Source organism: Leopardus geoffroyi, chromosome A2 (genome assembly GCF_018350155.1).
Source record: "Leopardus geoffroyi isolate Oge1 chromosome A2, O.geoffroyi_Oge1_pat1.0, whole genome shotgun sequence".
Classification (NCBI taxonomy): Eukaryota; Metazoa; Chordata; class Mammalia; order Carnivora; family Felidae; genus Leopardus; species Leopardus geoffroyi.
In genome coordinates this window covers 94,899,119-94,923,356 of record NC_059331.1, presented here as the reverse complement: position 1 = coordinate 94,923,356, position 24,238 = coordinate 94,899,119, and the positions used below count along the sequence as shown (strand labels likewise).

The following is a 24,238-nucleotide window of genomic DNA, read 5'->3' as shown; positions in this document are numbered from 1 at the left end:
ATGCAATTAGAGCTAGTACGATTTGATGCACCAAGGTGGCCATTTATTTATGTCACTTTTCTCTGCTGGAATGTATGTTTTTATAAAATGGACCAAAGAGTTTTGTTCCCTAGGAGGCTAGCTTCTAAAAGATGAAAATTAAAAAAAAAAAATTTTTTTTGCTTTAACTTGTAAGAAAACTTATTACATGTAACAGATGTGATCTTTTCACGTTGGCATTTGCAGTGTTTGAAAAGTGAAAGATTAAAAAATTACATTCCACATGCCCTTGGTGACTATTGAAGGAACTGAATTGATTAAACTGTCACTCATCATTTACTATGTGGTTAGTGGTTCATTAGGCACAGATAGGCACAATATATCTTAGTCAAATACTTCTGTGGAGTACTTGGCTCTCAAGAAATGAAAACAAAACCAAGCCAAACCCCAGATTGTGTGTAAAAGCCCATCTTGGAAAACATTCAATTCAAAACAATAGACCTTTTATACAAGGGGAAACTCTTAAGATCTATTTTTCAAGCTATGAAACGACTTAAAAAGTTATACTTACAAATTAACCATATCAGAACAAAAATTAAACAAAAGCAAAGAATGAAGTACAGGAAGTTAATATAGTTCAGTAACGTCAAGGCCCAGGGTGACCTGCTGCTGACTTGGGAGGAGAAGCCAGGCAGATGAATGGAAGCCACCTTCCCAGCATCCATACCTAAAATAAGACTTAGGAAGAAGATCAGGAAGCCCACCCATCTTAAAGTACCAATGGCATTAATGTTCCTTATGTTACAATAATTTAATATCTATCTATCTATCTATCTATCTATCTATCTATCATCTATCTATGTATCTAAGTATATACATTCCATTATACATATATTCTAGTGTGTGTGTATTTTTAATCATATCACTTTTGCTTTCTGGTCCAGTTACCTGATGTAGAAATTCAGGAATCATCTGAAACCCTTGCCTTTCCCATATTACTCTCATTCAATCATCAAGCTGTCATATCCTAACTATTCCTAAATATTTCTCCATTCAGGTCTCCAACCACTTTCTCCCTCCCTCCATTCCCTCCTTTTTCTCAACTGCTTCTTAAACTCTGTCCTTCTTCCTTACCCACAAATATCTGCTGTTTCACCCCACGGTGGGATACTTTTGTCCATGGCATGGTCTAAGTGTTCCTCAGCCCAAAGTTTTGTCAACTTTGAGAGATGGGTTTGACATGTCAGCCCAAGTAATTACTTCTTGGTGACCCTTCTTTGACCTCCCCCCTCTCCTCAAGTAACCACCAAGGATAGTTTTATCACCTTTGCCTCTGAGCTGCCACTGTACTAACTGCATACCTGTGTTATAGCTTGCCACACTGCCTTTCCCCCTGACTTTGATGGAATGGATGGATCTTTTCTATCTTTGTAAGTCTGAGGACCTGATCCAGTGTCTGGTACAAAATTGCTGTTCAAGGTAGGCCTGCCTGGCTCAGTCGGTAAACCATCTGACTCTTTATGTCAGGGTTGTGAGTTCAAGCACCAGGTTGGGTGTGGAGCTTCCTTAAAAGAAGAAAAGTGTCCAATAAAATCCTTAAATTGAATGAATGAATGAATTGCATAAGCTGTCTGAGAAGTGTACCTAAACTGCAGTAGAAACGAACTTGATTTAGAACTAATATTATTATATTAAATGCAACAACAACAAAAAAATCAGTTCAGCAAAATATCTAAACCAAATTTCACCGAAATATCTAAACCCTAACTTCATTTGTAAGTCACTCTGAAGGAATTCCAGCGATCTCCATGGAAACCTCTGGTTCAGTGGTACAATTTACTTGAATGCTAAAATCTAAAGCTGGAGGAACTTTATTTTTATTAAAAAAAATTTTTTTTAACATTTATTTATTTTTGAGACAGAGCATGAACAGGGGAGGGTCAGAGAGAGGGAGACACAGAATCTGAAGCAGGCTCCAGGCTCTTAGCTGTCAGCACAGAGCCCGACGCAGGGTTAGAACTCACGGACCGCCAGATCATGACCTGAGCCGAAGTCGGCTGCTCAACCGACTGAGCCACCCAGGCGCCCCATGCTGGAGGAACTTTAGATGATGCCTAAGACAATGTCTTGATTTTTACATGTAAGGAAACTGTACTACATGTTTAAATGTCTTCATTTCAGTCCCAGAACCTGAAACTGTGACTGAATCCTGGGCCAATGATCCCTCCATGATGTCAGACTGCCTCCCCAGTTAGAACAACATTTCTACTTGGTTGGGCAGGTCAGATTAGAAAAAGAAGGAATAAAGATGGCAAACTGGTTCTTATTACTGGTGACACAAATGCTAACAAGAATAAAAATAAAACCCAAAATCAAAGCTTCAAAATTAAGGTGCAAGCAGAGAAAACAATTAAACTATCCTTAAAAACTAAAGTCTATCACCATTGTCCACATACTGTAAATAAGACTGTTGTCAACATTTAAAAATGTTTGAAAATTCAAATCAGACTCCCATAGATAATGAAGATCAGAGATAAAAATCTTAACAGCTATGGTTATATAGATAAATGGGAATATTTGGACTAGGAACATTGAGAAACTAGTCACAATTAATACGAAAATGGAAACAGGAAACACCCTTACTGAGGACTACTATAAGGAAAAAAAATGTAAGACTCAAATATTGCATGATAGCAAAAACATTTTATTTCTTATACTATGGAACAATACAGGAAGAGAGAAGTCCCATTTGATTGGTCATTTAAAATGCTACCAGTGAAAGCACTTTTTGAAGGAATAACTGTAGACCAGGCAGGACAAGAGAAAACAAATTAATAAGCCTTGCACATCTTTAATTTATTTATATGACAGCTGATGCAGAACAAGAAAATTGTAAGATTTCTCCTTGCAATTGTATTAATCCTCCTGCAATAATGTGAAATGAGGAAGCAGGAAAAAAATGTTCATAGGTATTCTCTTAAAGATCAAAGCAAATGACATATTCAAATCTTTTTAGAGAAACCACCATATCTGCATATCACGAAGAGAAATCATTGCGGAAACCTTCGTGTAAATTACTCTATTATTCTATGAGGAGAATTCTGAACTTCAATTTAGAGTGGTGAGCTGCTATAGTTAGTTCCAGTCATCACATGGCACAGTTGAACTTTCATGGACCATGGGTAAGAATGTTGGAATAGGCACTATGAAGATATATTACTGGATGGATGATATCTGACAGTAAAATATTTGACAACAATCTGATATCTTCAATAAAAGGAAGACCTGAAGGCAAAAACATCCATTTTTGGGTGAAGTCTGTGGGTTTTGTGGAATATTTTCAAAGATGTGCCCTGGAATGTGGCTGTGCAGATTAGACAATTGGTAGCACCAGTGGGTGCTGCTTGAGGTCAAGGACCAGGCCTTCTTCACTCTTGAAACTCTGGACATTCTGTAAGGTTTTGTTGAATGAATAAATGAATGAACAAAGAGACCCCATCCTGTGCAAGGGAGATCTTTGTGGGAAGGATGCTGCCCTAGGACCCCAGAGGCTTTTTTTGTTTTTGTTGTTTTTTCCCTGTGCCACCACCAACCACCTAATGTGGGCAACATAACCAAGGACCCTCAGATTTGGGGGAGAGGGCACAAGGAGTTAAAATGGCCATAAAATAACAACACAACAAAATTATGAATTGATTTTACTGAGTTGCTAAATCTCTGAAACAGTTTCTAAATTAAACATGTTAGGATTAAACGACAAATAGATGAAAATTTATAGAGTTAACATAATAAAGTTTTAAAATTTGTTGAGTTTATTATGTTAGGCTCTGAATATACACTGTTTTCAGAAGCAAACATGGTAAAAGCTAGTAATCAAGGAAAAAAAAAACACTGAATTATCAATGAGAAAGAATAGAAAAGCCTTGCCAAGCTCTACAGAAAATGCAATTATGCAAACATCCCATTCTTAGAATCTACTGTCTATGGAAATACAGAGAAACATAAAATGTCATAGCAAAGGATGAACAACTCACATGTGTATAAGAAAATAGGGAGCTACTCAGATTCTGGTTTTTGTTTTAAATGTTTTTATTATTTTAATTTTTGAGAGAGAGACAGAGCATGAGCAGGGGAGGGGCAGAGAGACAGGGAGACACAGAATCCGAAGCAGGCGCCAGGCTCTGAGCTGTCAGCACTGAGCCCAACATGGTGCTTGAACCCATGAACCACAAGATCATGCCCTGAGCAGAAGTCAGATGCTCAACCAACTGAGCCACCCAGGCGCCCCTCAGATTCTGTTTTTAGTAACATCATGCTTCAGCTATGGGCCTATCTGAAGGTACGTGCAGCAACCTCTCCAGCCCAAGACCTCACGCATCTCATGTTGGGGGGAAGGGACTATTCACCACCTCCCGGCCTCCTGTCTGTGTCTCCAGGCCCTGATGCACAGCCTGCCAGACCCCCAGTCCAGTCCTCTCCCTTCTATTCCTACTTTGGTTAGAGCCAGAAGGAATGAAGCCGGGGCACCTAGAGACTAGAGCAGGGAAGCGGATAGGAGAGGCACCTAGAAGTGTTCTGTATAGGCTGAGCTTTTAGCAGGGATGGAGGGCCCGTAAGACACCCGAGGGAAACCTGAAAAGAAGGGGAGGGAGTAGGAGGAGAGAACTTGAGATCTAGCTGCTCTCCTTTCGGCCTCAGAAGGGTGACAGAAATGGGGAGCAGAGGACAGGACTACCAGATGTATGGCCTCAGCCCTTCATGTCTTAATACTAAGTCTACCTCCCTGCCCCCCATCCCAGCATTGGGCCATGGTTGCTGGACCCAAGGCTTGTTGTTTTTCAGTATTATAAGCATGCCAACAACACCATAAAGCATTTGGAGTATGAAAAAAAAAAATGAAGTGCCTGTCACAGACGATGATTAAGTTTTGTTTATTTTTTAAATGGAATTTGGCAGGCTGTTTTTGGCCACTCATAGTTAAGTTTGACTTTAATTCTTTTCCAATTATTGTATTATTTCTTTCTATCCATGAATGACATCTTTTACCAATACGAATCTAAGGACACTACATTTGAAGACCAAAACTGAAGAAAAAAAATTACAAACATCAAGATTTCTCAATTATACAATATAGTATCTAAAATCAAGAAAGCCACTGGTACAATTAAGTTGTATTAATTCATATGGCAATATACCAGTAAATTAAAGAACACTCCAGATAGTGTAGTATCCTGAGGAATTAATTCACAAATGTCATAACAGTATAGAAGTCTCTACTTCCATCCCTCAATGAACAGTATCAAGTAGACATTCAAATCCCTTTACTAACCACAGTCACACAATGATATTTATACAAGCTCCTAGTTTTCCTCCAATTAGATTTCCATTCAATCATGTCCTTCCTGTACACATAAGTTAACAGTCTACCCTTTCACCTTCATTGGATTAGAAACTTTATACTGAATGAAACATTTGTTGGAAGAGTTTCGCTAATTGCTTTTGCTTGTTTTAATAGCAAGTTTATGTTGGATTCACACAGACCATTGATCCAAAGGACTGCTTTCTGCACTCAATTCTTTAAATTCATGTAAAATTTTCATCTTGTTAACAACTATCACTTCACGTTCTATTCCCTTTCATCACTAGCTCATCAAAAGCCGTAGGGATTTCTTTTTAAGTTTGTTTTCATAAATAAAGCTGTCATGATTCACTAACAGTTAGATGGTAAAGGTGACAAATTTCCACTGCCACACTAAGATACCGGCAGTCAAGAGGCTGCTGCCTGCACTATGCTGTTTGATTGGCTGCTACCCATTAGCACCTACAACTCAAATCTGTGTCCAAGCAAAATCACAAAATTCTACAGAGCAAGGACCTTAGGAGTCAACTGTCCATAGTTAAAGCCACAAATATTAAATTATCAACAACAGTAGAACATGTGGTAAAATGTGCACAGACCTTCTTCACCAAAGTGACCAAAGTGTCAGTTAAGGAACACATTTTAAAGAAGGATAAAATAAATAGATGAGGAAGCACAAGTGGATGAGAAAAAACTTTTTTTTTAGAAGATGTGGATGAAGATGTGGCAAATCTAAGTTGACCATAGGCAGTTACTACTTCAAGTTATAGGCAGACTATTTACTCAGGACAACTCGGGACTTGGAGATACAGGTTCTAGAAAGTGTGAAATGAGTCTACAACTGGAAGTAGAGTGGAGAACTGGAAGTTTATGCAAAGAAATTGACCCACAGGTCTTCTCTGACCATCTGGGTGTTTATTCTCTGGAGAAATTAAATCCAGAAGGCCTCAAATTGAGAATAAAATAGATTAGGGTGAGGTACAGAGCTGAAAAAAAGGGAAACTAAGTGAAAAACATGTATACTGGTCTCTGTAACCATCAGCTCCCCTCTCCTGTCTTGCCTTGAGGATGCCAGATGCCAGGAATCAGCATCTGAGGAAGAACAAAGGCTAGGATTTCAGAATTGACATTTGGGGATCTCCCAATGAAAAGTTTAGCTTTTTGAGTCAACGATATGTAATAAACTGATCGGTCAGCTGGTGCCCCCTAGGTATACAGATTTGTAGTACCTCATTTATGAAAGTAAATGGACAGGCCAGGATTCCCTCCTCCCCCAATGCTGTATTTGAGGAGAGCTTCTAATAGAAAACAGAGAAAAAGGAAGTGGGTACTTACATATATGGTAACTGAAATTTTTCAGAAAAAAACAGAAGGTTTAGAAGATAAAAAGTTGTAAAGCAAGGGGCACCTGAGTGACTCAGTCTGTTGAGCATCTGACTTCAGCTCAGGTCATGATCTTGAAGTTTGTGAGTTCAAGCCCCAAATCAGGTTCACTGCTGTCAGCTTGTCAGTGAGGAGCCAGCTTTGGACCCACTGTCCCTCTCTCTGTGCCTCCCCACCGCCCACTGACTTGTGCTCTCCCAACAATAAATAAATATTTTTTAAAAGTTATAAAATAAAAAATATTTTTAAAAATTTTGGATTAAGCTAGGAGCTTCAATGCCAAACTATGATAAATTTTCCAAAAAGTGAAGACCGAGAATATGGAAGGAAATAAATTTTAAAAAATTAAGAGATTTTCTAAAAACTAATATATGTATTTCTTTATATTGAAGAAATCTACCCAGCTCCAGTTGAAAAAAACAACCAAAGCACAATATCATGAAATTTCAGTATATCAGGAGTAGAGAGAAAAGTCTAATATTTTCTAGAGAAAAAGTATGAGGGGGCATACAAATGACTGTGAGAAAGAATAGAATCAGATTCTCAGTAACAATAGTAGAAGTGCTAAAGAAATTAAGCAATGCTTTCAAAATTCTGAGGGTGGAAAAAACTAATTATATATCCAGCCAAAGTTTAAAATTAATCATATGTGAGAGTGGAATAAAGACATTTTCAGAAAACTTAGAATTTGAAAATTGTATGTCTAATGCATTCTTTCTGAGTACTAAAGAAGGAAGACATGGAGTCCAGGAAATATGGGATCTGGAACCAGTAAAGGTCCAGAAGGAAAATGAATCTAACCCAGACCAGACCTTAATGAGGTGATTACTTACAGAGGTGTAAGGGAACCAATAAGACATAGTGAAACACTAAGAGGCTAGCAACAGCAGGAAGCCATTACCTGCTTTAGAGCTAACAGCCATTATTCTCCCTAGAATTAAGAAGGCCAAGTATTAGTGGAAGCTATTAACAACTAGAATCATGGAAGAAGGGCATACCCACAGAAGTTATAGTCAGTCATTTCCAGAAATATGGACTAAAGAAAAGAATTAAGGAAGAATATTCACTCTACTTCTCCCTGTCCATTACCTGAACCAAGCTGGAAACCAGTAGCCAAGGCAGCTTGGAGGATAAGTTAGGGGTTAGCTGTCCAGGACATAGAGCCTGACACAAATGGACAGAGCACAGATTTGGAGAGAAACAAATGACTATCTTGGGACCTATAATAATAGTAGAGGATCATATGGAAGTCACAATGTGACAGATATTCAGCTCTGCTAAAGCAAGGAATCAGAGAGCTGAGAGGAATGTTTTAATGAAGCTGAGGGAGGGAGGTGTCAAGAAAATTAAATGAGATTAATCGATTTGATGATGTGATTGAGCATTTTGAAAATTTTTTTCATATGTAATTGACAAATATTTTACACCTATAAATAATGAATAATAATAACAAAGACAACTAAGTTTGTAGAAATCACAGACAATTATAAAGTCCAAGAAAAACAAAAGGTTACACAAGAAGAATACATCATCATGAATACTACTTGACTTACCATGAATAATATTTACATATTAATATGTCAAAATATGATACAGATTCTTTATTGGGAGCATAACGTGAAGCTGGAGAGGGATAATGGTGATGAAAGAAAATTAAATCCTCATCTACCATAACACCTACTTAGTAGTTAATATCTAAAATAATAAATCAATAAATAGCAATATAAATATAAAACTGAAATATTTTTAAAGACATATGGAGGTAGATATGAAAAGAGTTGAAAGCACTTGCCTCTGGGAAATAAGAGGGTTAAGTATGGGTAAGGCAGAAGATTACTGTTTTTACTATTATTACTGTTGTGGTGCTTATTAGTTATACCTGAAATAGTTTTTTGATTTGGAAACTGAAGGATAGTTAAGGGATTTAGTCAACAAAAATCACATGTAAGGAGTGGCAGAGACAGAACCTAATTTAGGCTTTTTAATGTGTTTTCTACTACAACTTTGCCTCTCCTTAACACAGCAAACCACTGCTAGTTACATGATTACAGAAATGATTTCTGATTTCTACATGAATAAAAACACAAATCAAAACATAAAAGGTGCTAGTGTATAGCCAATTTTCTCTAAATTTGGAGGACTTAATTTATATATTTCCAAATTAAACACACACACACACACACGAAAGTAAGATGAGAACATCATAGGTCAAAATTTCTTTCTAATTCTCTAGGCACAGACAGTATGTTAATCTCCCTAAAACCAAATATAGAATCCTCCATTTCTCCAATATATCCTGTAGCCGTTGAATGCTATACTTCAATAGAAATGCAATATATTTGGGTTAGCTGATTAACATACTAAGAGCTGACAAGGAAACTATTCTCAGCATTTGTGGAGTCTTATATTTCCTAAAGAATTTCACATTCAATCACCTCTTGCAATTCTCAAAAACTAATGAGGCAGTTGAATATATGCAGGGCTTTCTTAATATTGTGAAATGTAGTCATTGTGACTGGCTATTCAAAACTCATCCAAAAATCAGTTTGTAGGTAGCCATTTACTGTGCCAACTTTGATAGAAACAGAGAAATTTTAATGTTTTAAAAATATTTAGTAGTGAAGACTACATATAATGCCTCATTTTATATGTTAGTATTTAGCTAAATTATCACTAATAAATGACCAAACATATCCATTAAAAACACACATACACTGTTTCTCTCACAAACACACATTGATGAACAATATGGGATGTAAAAATCATAACCATGCTAAGCTTTCGATAGAAAAAAATAGAACGGACTCCTTCTGCACTCCAAAACCATAGCTAAATTTAGCACTTTGGTAACCACTCTATAATACCATAATAATCTAAGAGAATTGTACTTTTGGAGATGATTCATTATTAAGCAATGTAACAGAAGTTTTCTGCTAGGCATCTTGAGTTTGTAGCCAGTAGTCCTTGGGTCTGAATTAAGCACTCAAATGCATTAAGGCTCTTCTGACAACTAGTATTTGGCCAATTATTGCTCTAGTGCTTTATGAGAAAGATGGCCAGATGTCCCAGTTAAATCTCTGTTTTATACCCACTGCCCTAGCAGAATAACTATTAACTTTCAAAGATATCCTGGTAAGGATGATATTCTACATGGTCTTTCTAATTTTAGGGGACTTCAGTAGTAGAAATGGGTCCCATGGCTGTCCCATAAGTTCAGCTTTCAACCACCCAGATTCCTGATGATACCCTGTTCTTTTGTTATGTTCTATTGCATTGTCAGAGGCTACGCCAACAAGTCACTTGGATCATGTATTATTTCAACAGTTCTCAAGAGCTCTTAAAGAGTTGTTACTTTTGACAGTGATTAATTTGAATCCTCCTTGGTCTTATGAACTGATTAATAAGAAAGTGTGTAAATAATGTTGACAGATAGATGACTTTATGTAACTCCTGAAGTGCAATTCTCATTCTTACTACCATTCTTTTTGAAATGGAGTCATTCATTTTAGCAGAAGTGGTAAATGAGTAACGGTTAAGAGTTGGGAAAATACATGCCAGCACAGATATTGGTCTCATGAAAATGTATTCAATCCAATGAATCACGTTGTAAGTTTATTTCAAAGAAATTCCTCCTTGAATAAAACGGCATAATACAGAACACTGACATGAGGGGAGAAAGGCAGTCCACAAGCCTGCTGAGTGCGAGTGAAAGCCACCTACTTTATTTGAAGCATGTAAAGGATCCAAAATGACTCAGAGCATAACCTAAATTATAAAAATGGAAGTGAATGTATTGAGTTTTAGAATCACTTTACTAGTGAAATAAAAACCAATTTCTTATAAATCACCTTAAGAGATAATGCAATATGTTGTAAAAAGAAAAGGCTTTGCAGTGAGTTAGCCCTAAGTTTGCATGTTGTCTCTACTTACTAATTAAAAGACCTCTACTATCTTATTTAGTCCGTCTGTGTTTTGTTGCCTTCTACTGTGTCATGCTGCAGTAGATTAGTAATCAAAATGCATAAGAGAAACTTAGAAAACAGTTTGTGTCCAATAAAAGTATTTATTATTTGTACTATTATTATTACTATTAAGACTCAATTATTATTACTACTATCACTCAGTTACTCAAGGCAGGACCTCATATAGAACAAATTTATTTTCAGGGTGGGGGTGATAGTAGAATTCATTTATGATTCTCTCTCATAAAACACTGGTAAACAAACCTGAGTCCCAGGAAATCTTATTTTATAACATAAATTTCTTTGGTTCAAGAGTGATCGTTAAGAATGACAGAACTCTGTACGTTGCCAATATGTATGGTGATTAGACTTATTTAATAAAAAGCAAAGCTAAATGGCCTTATAATATTCAATAAATAGGCAATTTCTTTTCAGATATATGCAAAATCAATTTGGAAGCAGACATTTTTCTATATATCAAGACTGGTATGGGAGTTTTTTCCTAACCACCCAGCTGCTACATTGTTAAATAAATTAATTTTAATCTTAAATCAGAGATGTAATAGAGAAAAGGGTGATTTAATATGCAATCTCATTACATTTGACAGGCTTATTTATAAATGATTTGCCCCACATTTTGACAAGCATAGTTAATATGTTAATTAGCTTTTAAAAAGATGATGACGGGAAGAGAATGGCAGGCTCTCCTTCTTCACACATCATGTTGGGGAGGGCTGTCACTGATTCCACAAGGTAGGGCCACTACATATTGTGGCCCCAGAAGCACTGTGATGTGGCTGAGATACTATTACTTCTTAGCTACATTAGTCACCTTCTGTTAAAAATTAATCCCTTGTAAGTAATCCCAAGTGACCTTCCACTTTAGAAAACAAAGGCCGCTCTAAACATATTTATGAGCTTCTCTAAAGAAACAGAAAGCTTATGCAGAGCAATGACCTCCTCGGCTAGAGCAGAACTCCCTGACAGGGGAGGAACTACGCAGATAAGCTGCTTTTCACATCTGCACTTCTCATAATGTGGTTCTCAGTACTCTGTAAGCCTTTTGGTTTAGAAGCTTAAAGATGAATTCCTATGCCTTGACTTTCAAAGAGTGACAAAATCCAAGAATTAAGAGAAGTTATACACGAGACAATGTCCAATTTGATTCCTCTGCCTAAATCCTCTTTCATGGAGGGAGACAAAGGTATCAAAACCTGTGTCTCCTGCTGTGTTCTGGAATCGCACAGTATGTTTATACCTTGCCACGGTGCTGGAGACCCAGCGCAGTAAATCATAACACGGTGAGCTCTGATTTTCCGTCACTTGCTGCCAATGTTAATGTGTATGTGTCTTCATTAATATTTTTACTGCCTGCGGCTATTTAAACAGAAAACTGGAAAATGTAACACTGTGTAGGGATCGTTAGTTTTTAGTTACTACCCTACTGCCCCAGGATGGTAAATGAACTGTAAAAATCGCCTGAACCCACTACCACCTGCCTCCCCACTATTGTTCATGCATTCATATTTGCACTTCTCCTTGGTGCAGCTGAGCCATGACTCAATTACAGTCCCATTTCCAGTTCTGTGAATACACGGCATCGATGTCATTGATTATGCAAAAATCAGTGCCCTGTGAACTTCTCTCTAACTGGAAAAATATATACACTTTATTGGACGTAGAGGATAATAACAAAATGGCTTTTAGAAAACGGCTTGGAATGAAATCAGAGTGAGAATGACAGGCATAGCATAGACATAACTCAGATTTTAGGGCTTGAAAATGAAAAGCCATTAAGCATGAGAACTGCTCAAATACAACACATTTACTATTTGGTTTTGGCAATGAATAATCTTGGCATGTAGACAAAAGGGCATTTGGGGTCTTCTACTTTGTATCAGTTTTCCTCCCTTCCACTTAAATAACAGTCTTCCTCTTATGCTTCATTATGTCTCTGTGTAAAGCAAATTAATAGAAAGCACCCAAGCCTTCTTCAAGAGGATGAACACACGCACACACAGACAGATGTGAAAGAAAAAAAAAGGTGGGTGCCCCAGGTTGGGGCACAGGCTGGAAATCAAATACTACATATCAGAAACAGAAATAACAGCAAGTCATAATCCATGTGGTTCTTTGTACGTTAAAGAGCACTTTTAAAGGTTTGGAAAAAATTAGCCACTAGTGTATAAAAAACAGCTTCTTCCGATTATGAGGGTAGAGTCTTAACTGAACTGCCAAGCACTAAGACAAGACTGGCCCCAAGCCACAAATATTTCCAAACTATGTTCTATTAGTAGAGTCCTTAACTGACCTCACTGAAAGACAACCTAGAATTTTCATACTTGAAAAAGAGAAAAATAGTCCGTAACTCGAGAATATTAACTAATGCTTATTTATATATCCAACTCCCAACGGTGAGGCAAGAAGGAGGAAGGGAATGAGAAAGTTAGTAACTGATATCCTGATGTAGTAACTGACCTTTATTTCCAACCTTTTCCTCCATTACCACTAATGATCAAAATATGTATTTTGCCCAAGCCCCTGACTAGCCTTGGGGGAGAAAAGTAATTGTGTAAACAAACAAACAAAGAAAACTGTGATGAAAAAATGAATTAGCTCAGCTCCTTAATAATAGATGGTCACCTTTGTTCTCTGGGTTTTGGAATATGCATTACGATGGTATTAGATTTATTATAAGGCATCACAAAATTTATGACAATAGATTTTAGGCTGTTTGATGATCCAGATTCTTTTATAACTCTATTGAAAGCTACAGATCTACACCCCATAAAAATAAATATATTCATGTGTACGCAAAATGTTGCATATATTTTCAGTGGTTTCACAGATCCTGAAATCCTATTCTTGGGCAGGGGGGTGGTGGTTGCTGGAACCTAAATTAAGAAAATCTACATTGTGCCCTACATCACAAGGAACTTGATTGTTTTCTCACTGTAAAATGTTTGGATCAAAAACATCAGGAAAGAAGCCAGGCCCCTCATTACAGCCTAATTTACTGAAAGCCAAGATTACTGAGGGAAGAACAATGAAGTAAGTACATGGCAGGAAGATAAATAACACATGGGGAAGTTTTATCGAGGTCATAAACATTATAAGGACATGTAGCTGAATTCTGCATATGGGGGCATAATCATTCATGGAAGATGATTCCTAGGATAAAATAGCACAAGTGTTATGTGAATTGTTTTACTTTGAACACAATTGTGAGTCTAGAAAAGAGATTTTTCTACTAATAGAGGACATTTTCAAGTCACTAAGAAGCCTTTCCTGAGTACTAAAAATAGGATTATTCCCAGGGTGCCTGGATGGCTCAGTTGGCTAAGCATCCAACTCTTGGTTTCAGCTCAGGTCATGATCTCACAGTTCATGGGATCAAGCCCTGCGCTCTCAAGCACAGAACCTGTTTGGGATTCTCTCTCTCTCTCTCTCTCTCTCTCTCTCTGCCCCTCCCCTGCTCATGCTCTCTCTCAAAATAAATAAATAAACTTAAAAAAAAGAATATTCCCTTATTTGATTATTTGATTTAGATCACACTGGATTGGGAGCTCATTATACTTTATAATTAATCATAATTATGCATTAAAACTTATTAATCTTTGGGCTTCCTAAACAGGTTTTTAAGTTTTGCTAAACCATTGTGTGAAACCGAGACTCTGTTGAAATTAAACTTATTGTGATATTTTCAAAAAGTAATTGTTTTATATCATTTGGGTTATTTGTACCCAGCTTTCTAGAGTGTACTGCACCAAATTTAGTGCCTACACAAAAATTTTCGGACCACTTAATTTGAGCTTTGTTGTTGAACTTAAACATGTTTCCTACTACTTCCAACCCATACTACTGTTTAGAGATATATACCTCCTTGTTATAAAACAGAGCTGCAAATTGAGACCCTTAGAGAGAAAAACCATTGTACTGACAGAAAAATACTTCTGCCCCTTGTCCCTCAAGAACCATTACCAGACACCATCTGCAAGGGAGCCTCTGATTAAGGAATATTCTCAATCATGCTTTAAAAAAAAAATCCAGCAATACTGCCACACACAGGCAAACACTGCTGCACCATTAATCTTCATTCAAACTATTAGAATGTTTGTCTGGGCATGACCCAGACCAGGCATTACAGATAGATTAGCTAGAGTAAATCTTCCATTTCTCACCACATGTCAAGGCAGGTGGAATATTCTGTTGAGCCCAGGAGGACATCTGGAGGTCTGTACCACAAGGTAACCACTTCATTGGAGTATGTGTGGCTAGGGACAGATTTTGCTCTTGCAAGACCTGTGGAATACAGGAAACATAAAGAAGTTGATAGGCATGAATAGAACAAGGGAATTTAAATTTGAATGTTCACAGTTTTAAAAGGTCAAACATGACACTGTAATACAGAATCACAAATGCCATGTCAAGGTTACTAGAAAGGCTGGGGAAAGTATATTGTGTTCTACCTGTTTCAAATAATGCTAATAACTGATAGATCAATTGTTTTCCTACTGAAGCATCATAAATCTGATAAAGTCCTAGAAGAGTAAACAAATAATTCATAAATGATTAGATATTACACAGAAGCTTAGAAATCTCTTTGACTTTCCAAAGAATGTTCTATAGAATTCTAGTTCTGAGAGTTATAAGTAAGTGCTACAGAAAAAGATTCCAAGGTCAAATCACTTTGGGAAAAGATGGTTTAACAAGTTAAAAGTTAAAACAGGTCTTCATACTGTACTACTTCTCAGTGTTCTTAATTATTCTAATGTGTATTGTGAATCTGAAAGAAGAGAATATGATGCTTTTCTCAAAGGGTTTTTCCAAAGCTTCTTTTTCTTTCAGTGTTCTGTTAAATGCTCTGTGGGAAACATTTATTTAGGAAGATCATTTGAAAACCACCTAAATAAATAATTATAAAGGAATACTTAAATATGAAACAATGGGATGACGAGGTCTAGTATAATAAATAAAAATGTTTCCTAAGAATTTAAAAATGGAGAAAATGGTCATAGTAATATGTTGTGCTAGATTATGTGCAGTTTGTCCTCATAACCATAAAGACTTTAGCATTAAAAAAAAAGAATGGCAGAAAATATTTGAATGTCTTCAGTGGCTAGCTCTGGAAAATGGGATCATTCAGTTTTGTTCTTCACTTAATACACTCTTCTCAATTTTTTCCCCAAGTTTCCTACAATAAATATATAATTTCTTTTAAAAATCACAAAATCTATAAATGTTCTTTTTAAAAGAAAAAAAATTCAGCTTTCTATCTGGGTATGTTCATTAATGACAAGTGAAAAGTATTATTTATCACTGTGAGGCTCAAAGCACATGTACCATTTTTACAATAAATGTACCATAACATTTATTTTAATGTTCTGACAATTTAAATTTTTAAGTAGTACTTAGGGACATAATTTTTTTCCTGTTTATTAAATACTTGATAGTCCCTTAACTGTATTATATGAAAATGTTAAAATTAAGAGGACAGCTGATGAGAAATTTCTAATTAATTCAACTATGGTTAGAGTAACTCAATTTTTTCTCTAACACAGGTTTTATAATAAAACAATAGTATATTATAAATTATTTCAAGTTTATAATAACAGATTTCCATAATAACCTCTACTTCTTTTCTCTGCAAAGTTTGATCCTATCTCAATTCAGGTAAAACTGAACAACAGATAGGACAATCAGAATGGTAAAGTGTTTCCAAAATTTAATAATCCCATCAGAAGATTTAATTCCTCAAATTAGCATGTTTCTATACACAGACCAAAGAAGTACAAGTCCTGAAATAGGTTCTGACTTGTTCCATATGCTCTTGTCAAGTGAAATGGGATACCAAAAACATTCAGGCTGGATTCCCTTGGTTTTTCTGAGGCCCTGTTGACAGAAAGCTAGGCTAGAGGGATAGGAGAATGAAAAAAATCTGAGATTTTCTTTGACAGCTCAAAAGACCAGGCTGGTTATAAAAAATTGTGGTATTTCCCATTTCAAAGAGAGAATAAAAACCTCAAAATAAGCTAGAAATAGTATAAATCTAAATAATTATGCGATTTTAGGTCCATTATGTTCACTCTGAATGTAAGTTTGTAAAACTGGTTAAATACATCTGAAAAATATAAAAAGAAAAAAATTCTTTGTTTCCATTATTGTCCTCCTTCCCATATGTTTATTAGGTCAAGGACTACGCAAACACCATTCATATGGGTCATATAACTTCTCAAATCAAGAGTGAAAATGAATTTGCAGTATCTAGCTTTTTAATGTATTAAGATAGTTTCTTAAAATGGTTTGCATGTTAATGTGTCATACTGAAGAATGTTAGTATATTTTTAAGAAACACTCTTCTGTATCGCTTGAGAAAAACTTTTCTATCCTCTTACTTTGATATAGTCAATTAAGACATTTTCTTGTGGAAATGGTCCTGTATATTGATAAACAAAAGGCTTTAACCCTGAAAATATGTCTGTTCAGTTAAAAAGATTAGTAAATCCCGAAGTTTTTCAGGGAGGGAGCAAATTATTAAAACAATGAATAAAAAAAAAAAGTATACCTTGAAATAGGAATATATAACTACATTGTTAATCCATATTTTTGGTAAAGATATTGCTATGTATTTACAGTCATGCATCAAAACACGCTTACTCATGCAGAATTTATTAAACCGCATCCTCCAGTTGAAGGAAAACTGTAGGACAGGATTAATTAGCACAGCATGTGTGAAAGCTTTCTTTCTCTGTTCCTTGTCAGTTGCTATGGCTACACTACAGGAAGAGAGCTACACTACCTTTTAAAAAGGATGAAGTTCATGGGTTATTATCAAAACTTCTTATATTAATGTTTAGTTTGAATTAAAGAGTCAAAAAGCAAAGTGAAATGCTAAACAGATGGGCACAGGTTATTTGCACACTGCCACTTTGATGGATCATGTGCATAAGAAAGGGGACATCTAAAATGGCTTACATAACAATTCATCATATCCCACTTTAAGAGGTTACCATTTCTAACTAAAGAAAAACCCTAGGACAGAGCAAAAAAAAAAAAAAAAAAAATCCTGATATTTAAGTCCTATTGCCAATTACCCAAAGTTGGGCAACCTTGATACTACCTAGCACAGAAGCATCTGAGATTTCCAGAAGAGTGAAGCTTTACAGTTAATGTCTTACCCAATGAAAGAATTCCTCTACATATCTCTATGGCTATCCAACATCTGCTGCCACCTTGAACCTGGTTCTCTCCTCTGGGACGGACACAGAATAAATCATGTGACAATGCTTCCAACATCTGTGCCGAACAGACCAGTTGTTCAGCATCAATCAATAGACACTCATCAGGCCTTATCTGCAGTGGACACTGTTGGCCACCTCTCTTTTAAATGTACTCATTTGACTTTTTGGATAGAGAAAAGTTAACAGGAGTGTCTTGGTCTCCATCTAGGATCTTTCCCTACATGCCCTTAACTGCTGGTTTTGGCTAGGGTTATAGAGTCAAACCAGTCCTTTCTCAAGTGTATGGAGGTAACTGTGGCTAGTGCCATGTTTTAACATCATCCAGAGGCGATTTCTCACAAGATTTTACCTCCAGTTCACATTTGTCCCCAGGTTTCAGATCTGGGGCTATGCAATTCCTTACTAGGCATAGGTATAAAGATATTGTACAGGCACTCAACATGACCCAACTACAAGTCCCTACAGTCATGTGCAGGGAATATGCCATGAATCCAAGAATAAATGCATTTCACTGCTTCAGGTTCCAAAAATGATTTAAAAAAATTCTTTTAGCTGTACACAGATATACATTAGATTTCATGTTCCATGTACAAATTCCAGTGAGTCCCTTGTGCAGACAGTTTAATTGGGCAGGGATTGAGTAACCTCTAATTCTATGAATAAAATTGCTAAACCTACCATAGGGGTACAAGGATGGTAATTCCCATGTCTCTGCTCAACTCTTTGACCAAGGAATTGAGAAATAACTGGCAACAATGACTTGTTTCTTTCTAATTATTTAGAATGGCAAAAGCTAGATGGACTTGCAAAAACCAACTGAAACACGATATAAAAGCATAGCTTCCACCATTTCCCAGAGGACATGCCACTGTTCTGTGCTTGTCAGTAGTTTTGTTTTTATATCAGAGCAACTCCTATACCCCTCCCTCAACATATCTTATTTCCCAAACAAAATAATCAGAAAGAGTGTCTTGCTCTTAATCACAAAATCAGTATTTCTAGGACAGCAGCTCTTTTCTTCACAATTTGATTCCAAACAGACATGAAATCCTTGGGTACTATTTTACCATCTGGCAGTTAGTCTGGAAAGGGAAAGACTTCTCTATTCCATGTGCCAGTCCATAGAGTAAGGGCAGAGAAAGGCTTTTATGTATTTTTTTCCATTCCACAGTCCTGGGAACTGATCAGAAACTTCTTTTCTCATATAAGTTTTTAATGGAGTCCCCTCCCTCCTAGAGGATTTATATTAATACCTTATGATGTGCTAAAGCAGTTTGAAAGTTCTTTACTGCTGCTCTTAGAATGTACCAATAAACAACCATCATACAAAACAAAACAAAAAGTATTTTCTTCTGGTGTTCTCCAGAGTTCTGGCTTTAACCTCTTCCCTCTGCACCTGGTAAGTTTTCCTGGGTGATCTGAGTTATTCTCATGGCTTCAGTTACTGTCTATATGCTAATGATCCCAAATAAATATCTCTAGCATCAATATTCCCCTAAAATTTTATATTTTTATATTAAAAAGCCCACCTAGATCTTACATAGGTATCATAAATATTTTTCCTGTCTCCAATTCTCCCACCAAAGTTATCTTCTCCAATGTTCTAGAATTTACCATCAAACATCACCATCCATTATTCAACAAAGCCAGAAGGCTTGTTTCATTGTAGGCTCCTTCCATTTACAAAATTACAGAACTTTTTTACTTTATAATTCCCTTTTACTTTATAATTTCCCTTTTCTTCTTCCTTCTTCTTAGGTCCCCCTCATCTTTTGCTGGATTGTTACAGTAACCGAAAGTCTGTCCATGGCAAACAATTATCAATTTCAAAATACTCTCTAAACAATAAAAAAATCTACATTTGTTGAAATTAATTAATAGAAAGTTATAATTTGTTTGGAATACTCTTCAGTGTGAAACTTAATAAAAGATTTCAATGTCCAATCTTTCCCCATAAGCACTATGAAAGTCGGACATTCTCCAATCCCCTTGCCCATTTTTGCCATCATAGGAAGCACGAAATGTGGGTATTTGAGGTTATTTTCATACATTTAATATCACCTGGTATTACTTAAAGTGGAAAAAAAGTTTTGGGATACAATTATAATATCCTTTTCTTTCCTTTGATGAAACATCTTTGTTTTCTTTTTTGTCCAGATTTCTATTTTAACAGAAGCTAGTCTTTGCAGGATTCCAAAAATCCGTTAAGAATGTTTTGATTGGCATTTGTTAGAGTTTTTCAACTGAATAGGAGTAATCTTTGAAAATAAATTCTAATAAAATAAAGTCCAGAAGCCATTTTAACAAGTTAATGCAATATTTTATTTTACTCTGATTTTATTTAATTATCTTTGATTTTTTAAAGCTAATAAATTATGCCTAATTACTACTTATCCTAAAGGGCATAGATTTTTTATCTTTCCTTTTATTTTTTTATTTTTATTTAAATTTAAGTTAGTTAACATATAACGTAGCCTTGGTTTCAGGAGTAGAACCCAGTGATTCATCTCTTACATATGACATCTAGTGCTAATCCCTAAGAGTGCCCTCTTTAATGCCCATCACCCATTTAACCCATCTCCCTACCCATCTCCCCTCCAGCAACCTCAGTTTATTCTCTGTATTTAAGAGTGTCTTATGGTTTGCTTTCCTCTCTGTTTTTATCTCATTTTTCCTTCGCTTTCCCTAAGTTCATCTGTTGTGTTTCTTAAATTCCACATATGAGTGAAATCGTATGTCTTTCTCCGACTGATTTCGCTTAGCATAATACACTAGTTCCACCCACATTGTTGAAAATAGCAAGATTTCACTCTTTTGGTCACCCAGTAGTATTCCATTGCATATATATACCACATCTTCTTTATCCATTCATCAGTCGATGGACATTTGAGCTCTTTCCATAATTTGGCTATTGTTGATAGTGCTACCATAAACACTGGGGTGTATGTGCCCCTTCAAAATAGCATTTTTGTATCTTTTGGGTAAATACCTACTAGGGCAATTGCTGGGTCATAGGGTAGTTTTATTTTTAATTTTTTGAAGAACCTCCATACCGTTTTTCAGAGTGGCTATATCAGTTTTCATTCCCACCAACAGTGCAACCTTTTGCAATCTCGACAATCTCTGCAATCTCGACAACATCTGTTGTTGCCGAAGTTGTTAATTTTAGCCATTCTGACAGGCGTGAGGTGGTATCTCATGGTGGTTTTTATTTGTATTTCCTTGATGATGAGTGATGTTGACCATCTTTTCATACGTCTGTTAGCCATCTGGATGTCTTCTTTGAAAAAGTGTCTATTTAGGGGCGCCTGGGTGGCTCAGTTGGTTAAGCGTCCAACTTCGGCTCAGGTCATGATCTCACAGTGTGAGTTCGAGCCCCCCCATGGGGCTCTGTACTGTCAGTTCAGAGCCCGGAGACTGCTTCAGATTCTGTGTCTCTCTCTCTCTCTGCCCCTCCCCTGCTCGTACTCTGTCTCTCTCTGTCTCTCAATAATAAATAAATGTTAAAAAAAAAAAAAAGAAAAGAAAAAGTGTCTATATCTTTAGCCCATTTCTTCATTGAATTTGGTAAGTTCTTTACAGATTTCGGGTACTAATCTTTTATCAGATATGTCATTTGCAAATACCTGTTCTCATTTAGTTTTGTTGTTTCCTTCACTATGCAGAAGCTTTTTATCTTGATGAGGTCCCAATAGTTCACTTTTGCTTTTGTTTTTCTTGCCTCCAGAGACATGTTTAGTAAGAAGTTTCTGTGACCGAGGTCACAGGTTGCTGCCTGTTTTCTCCTGTAGAATTTTGGTGGTTTCCTATCTCACATTTGGCGCTTTCATCCATTTTGAATTTGTTTTTATGTATGGTGTAAGAAAGTGGTCCAGGTTCATTCTTCTGCATGTCACTGTCCAGTTTTCCCAGCACCATTTGCTACAGAAACTGTCTTTTTTTCCATTGGTTACTCTTTACTGTTTGTTGAAGATTAGTTGGCCATATACTTGTGGATCCATTTCTGGGTTCTCTATTCTATTCCATTGATTTATGTATCTGTTTTTGTGCCAGTACCATACTGTCTTAATGATTACAACTTTGTAATAATAGCTTGAAGTCTGGAATTATGATGCCTCCAGTTTTGGTTTCCTTTTCAATAATACTTCAGCTATTTGGGATCTTTTCTGGTTCCATATAAATTTTAGGATTGTTTATTCTACCTCTGTGAAGAATGCTGGTGTTATTTTGATAGGGATTACATGGAATGTGTAGATTGCTTTGGGTAGTATCTATATGCTGAAAACTATAGAAAGCTTATGAACGGACTTGAAGTAGACACAAATAAATGGAAAAACATTCCATGCTCATGGATTGGAAGAACAAATGTTGTTAAAATGGAGATACTATCCAAAGCTACCTTTCATTTTAAATAACAGAAATGATCATAACATTTTAATACAGACATTCTAAACAAGAAAAATTATTCAAATAATTAAATTTCATATATAGGAGAATTTTGTTTTCTATTTTATATAGAAGATAAAAACAATATACCTCTCTGGGCAATTCTGCTTTATATGAAACCAATAGATGTGATAATGGTAAGACCAATTAATCAGAATCCTTTGGCTGACTACCATATGAGAAATATGCTATTGTTGTCTGAGCATTAGCCTGCATACTGGAAGACTTGCAAAATGAAAAAACGAAGTGCCTTACAGTGGTCCTGACACTAACTAATTAGTTGTGTCTCACTGATTAAGTGACTTAAGCTTTCTTGCTATGTTATGTGTAAAATAAGGGGGCTGAGATCAGATTTCTCAAGCACCCGTGAGTCGGTCACCTGTCTTTGTAAATAAATTTTGCCGGAACACAGGTATACCCATTCATTCAATGTTATCTGTTGCTGTTTTTGTGCTCAACACCATAGCTGAGTATTTGGCAGAGATTATGACCCATAGGCTATATTTGGTATCTGGTACTTTAAGAAAGTTTGTTGACCCATGGGTGAGGGCAAAGCAACTTTGAGTCCATTCAAGTACTAAAACTCAGTGATCCTAAGGAAATATTACTAAAAACCTTGTTCATTAAATGTGTGAAGATCATATAAGTTCAAGTTCTTAAAAAGGCTTTCAAGTAAATAATTCCACCTCAGTGATCCTCTTCCATCACATCTGCATTAACAGAGAATGCAAAGTCATTTTCCGTACAGTGGATCATCACTCTCACAGCTCAGTGCCTTACATTCCATGTTCTAGTTTCTGCTTCTCTTAGTGAGACTCATAGTTATTTCAATGCTAGATGACAACACAATATAGAAAATGAATTTCATAATCGGACTAATTTGGCAATTTACATGAATTTCTGTATCCATGCTGATTTTCTTTCCCAATAAATTAGGAAAAACATACTAAGTTCATCATAAGAATATCAGTTTTAAATCAAGACATAGTACTCAGAATTTTTAGGCCATGTGGTTATAAATATGTATTAATATATACCCCAAATATTATATGAGTATGCAGTGGTATGTGTTAAAGAAAGATTGTTAAATAATCACAACTATAACGAGGTCAAATTAGGTAAAAAATAATTATGACTTTATGCCAGACGTATCCTTTGTGCTTAAACAGAAAGAAGGCAATATATAAAGATGACATTATCATACATACATAGCATTTGAAATGACAACATAAGCTCTCATTAATTTTTAGCTTTTAAGGGGAATAAGATTTAGAGTGAGTGTTCCTCTGGAAGGCCTATGAGAAAATCAATCCCATTTCTTTCCTAAAACACCTAAAATTTTTTTAAAAGTCAGGGGTGGGGTAATGCAGTATTTTTACCTGATTTTACTAAGGATAATACTAAAATACGAAAAAAAAATCAGTGATCAGTGCATATGCTGGTGCTTATAATATAGAGGCAAACCTGATGAGAATTTAATGAGAAGTTACAATCTGTTCGGTTTTTAGATATACGATCTCATTTACGCATTGCAACAACTTAGAAGGAAGCATGATTATTAATATCCTAATTTAACAGAAAGGAAACCAATTTACCCCAGGTCACACAGTAATAAGTGGCCATGCTAGGATGTGAATACAGGCAGTGCCACTGCATCCTCAGGAAGACTGGGGACCTGGGAACAAATGTTCTCAGATGTTCCTGGGATACATCTAGATGGAGTGGCATAGACTGAGTGACTCCCAAGTCCAGAGTGGTGGAAGGTCAGCCTGCTGGGAGAGGAACAGCAACAGGGTGAGGACAGGAAAGAGAAGTGAGGAGAAAATACAAGCTGGTTTTACTGGGAGGAGGTTCCAAAAATATGAGTA

At 36.1% G+C, this 24,238-nt stretch overlaps 1 protein-coding gene across 12 annotated transcripts in view; it reads right to left on the bottom strand.

Moving 5' to 3' along the window:
* The window catches only part of CDK14 (cyclin dependent kinase 14), a 616,562-nt gene that overhangs the window by 235,285 nt on the left and 357,039 nt on the right, over window positions 1-24,238 (bottom strand). For all 12 annotated transcript variants that reach the window (XM_045497022.1, XM_045497019.1, XM_045497020.1 and 9 more), the window contains one exon: window positions 14,865-14,985. In XM_045497022.1, the coding sequence (XP_045352978.1) occupies window positions 14,865-14,985 (121 nt within the window). The remainder of the gene's footprint in view (window positions 1-14,864; window positions 14,986-24,238) is intronic.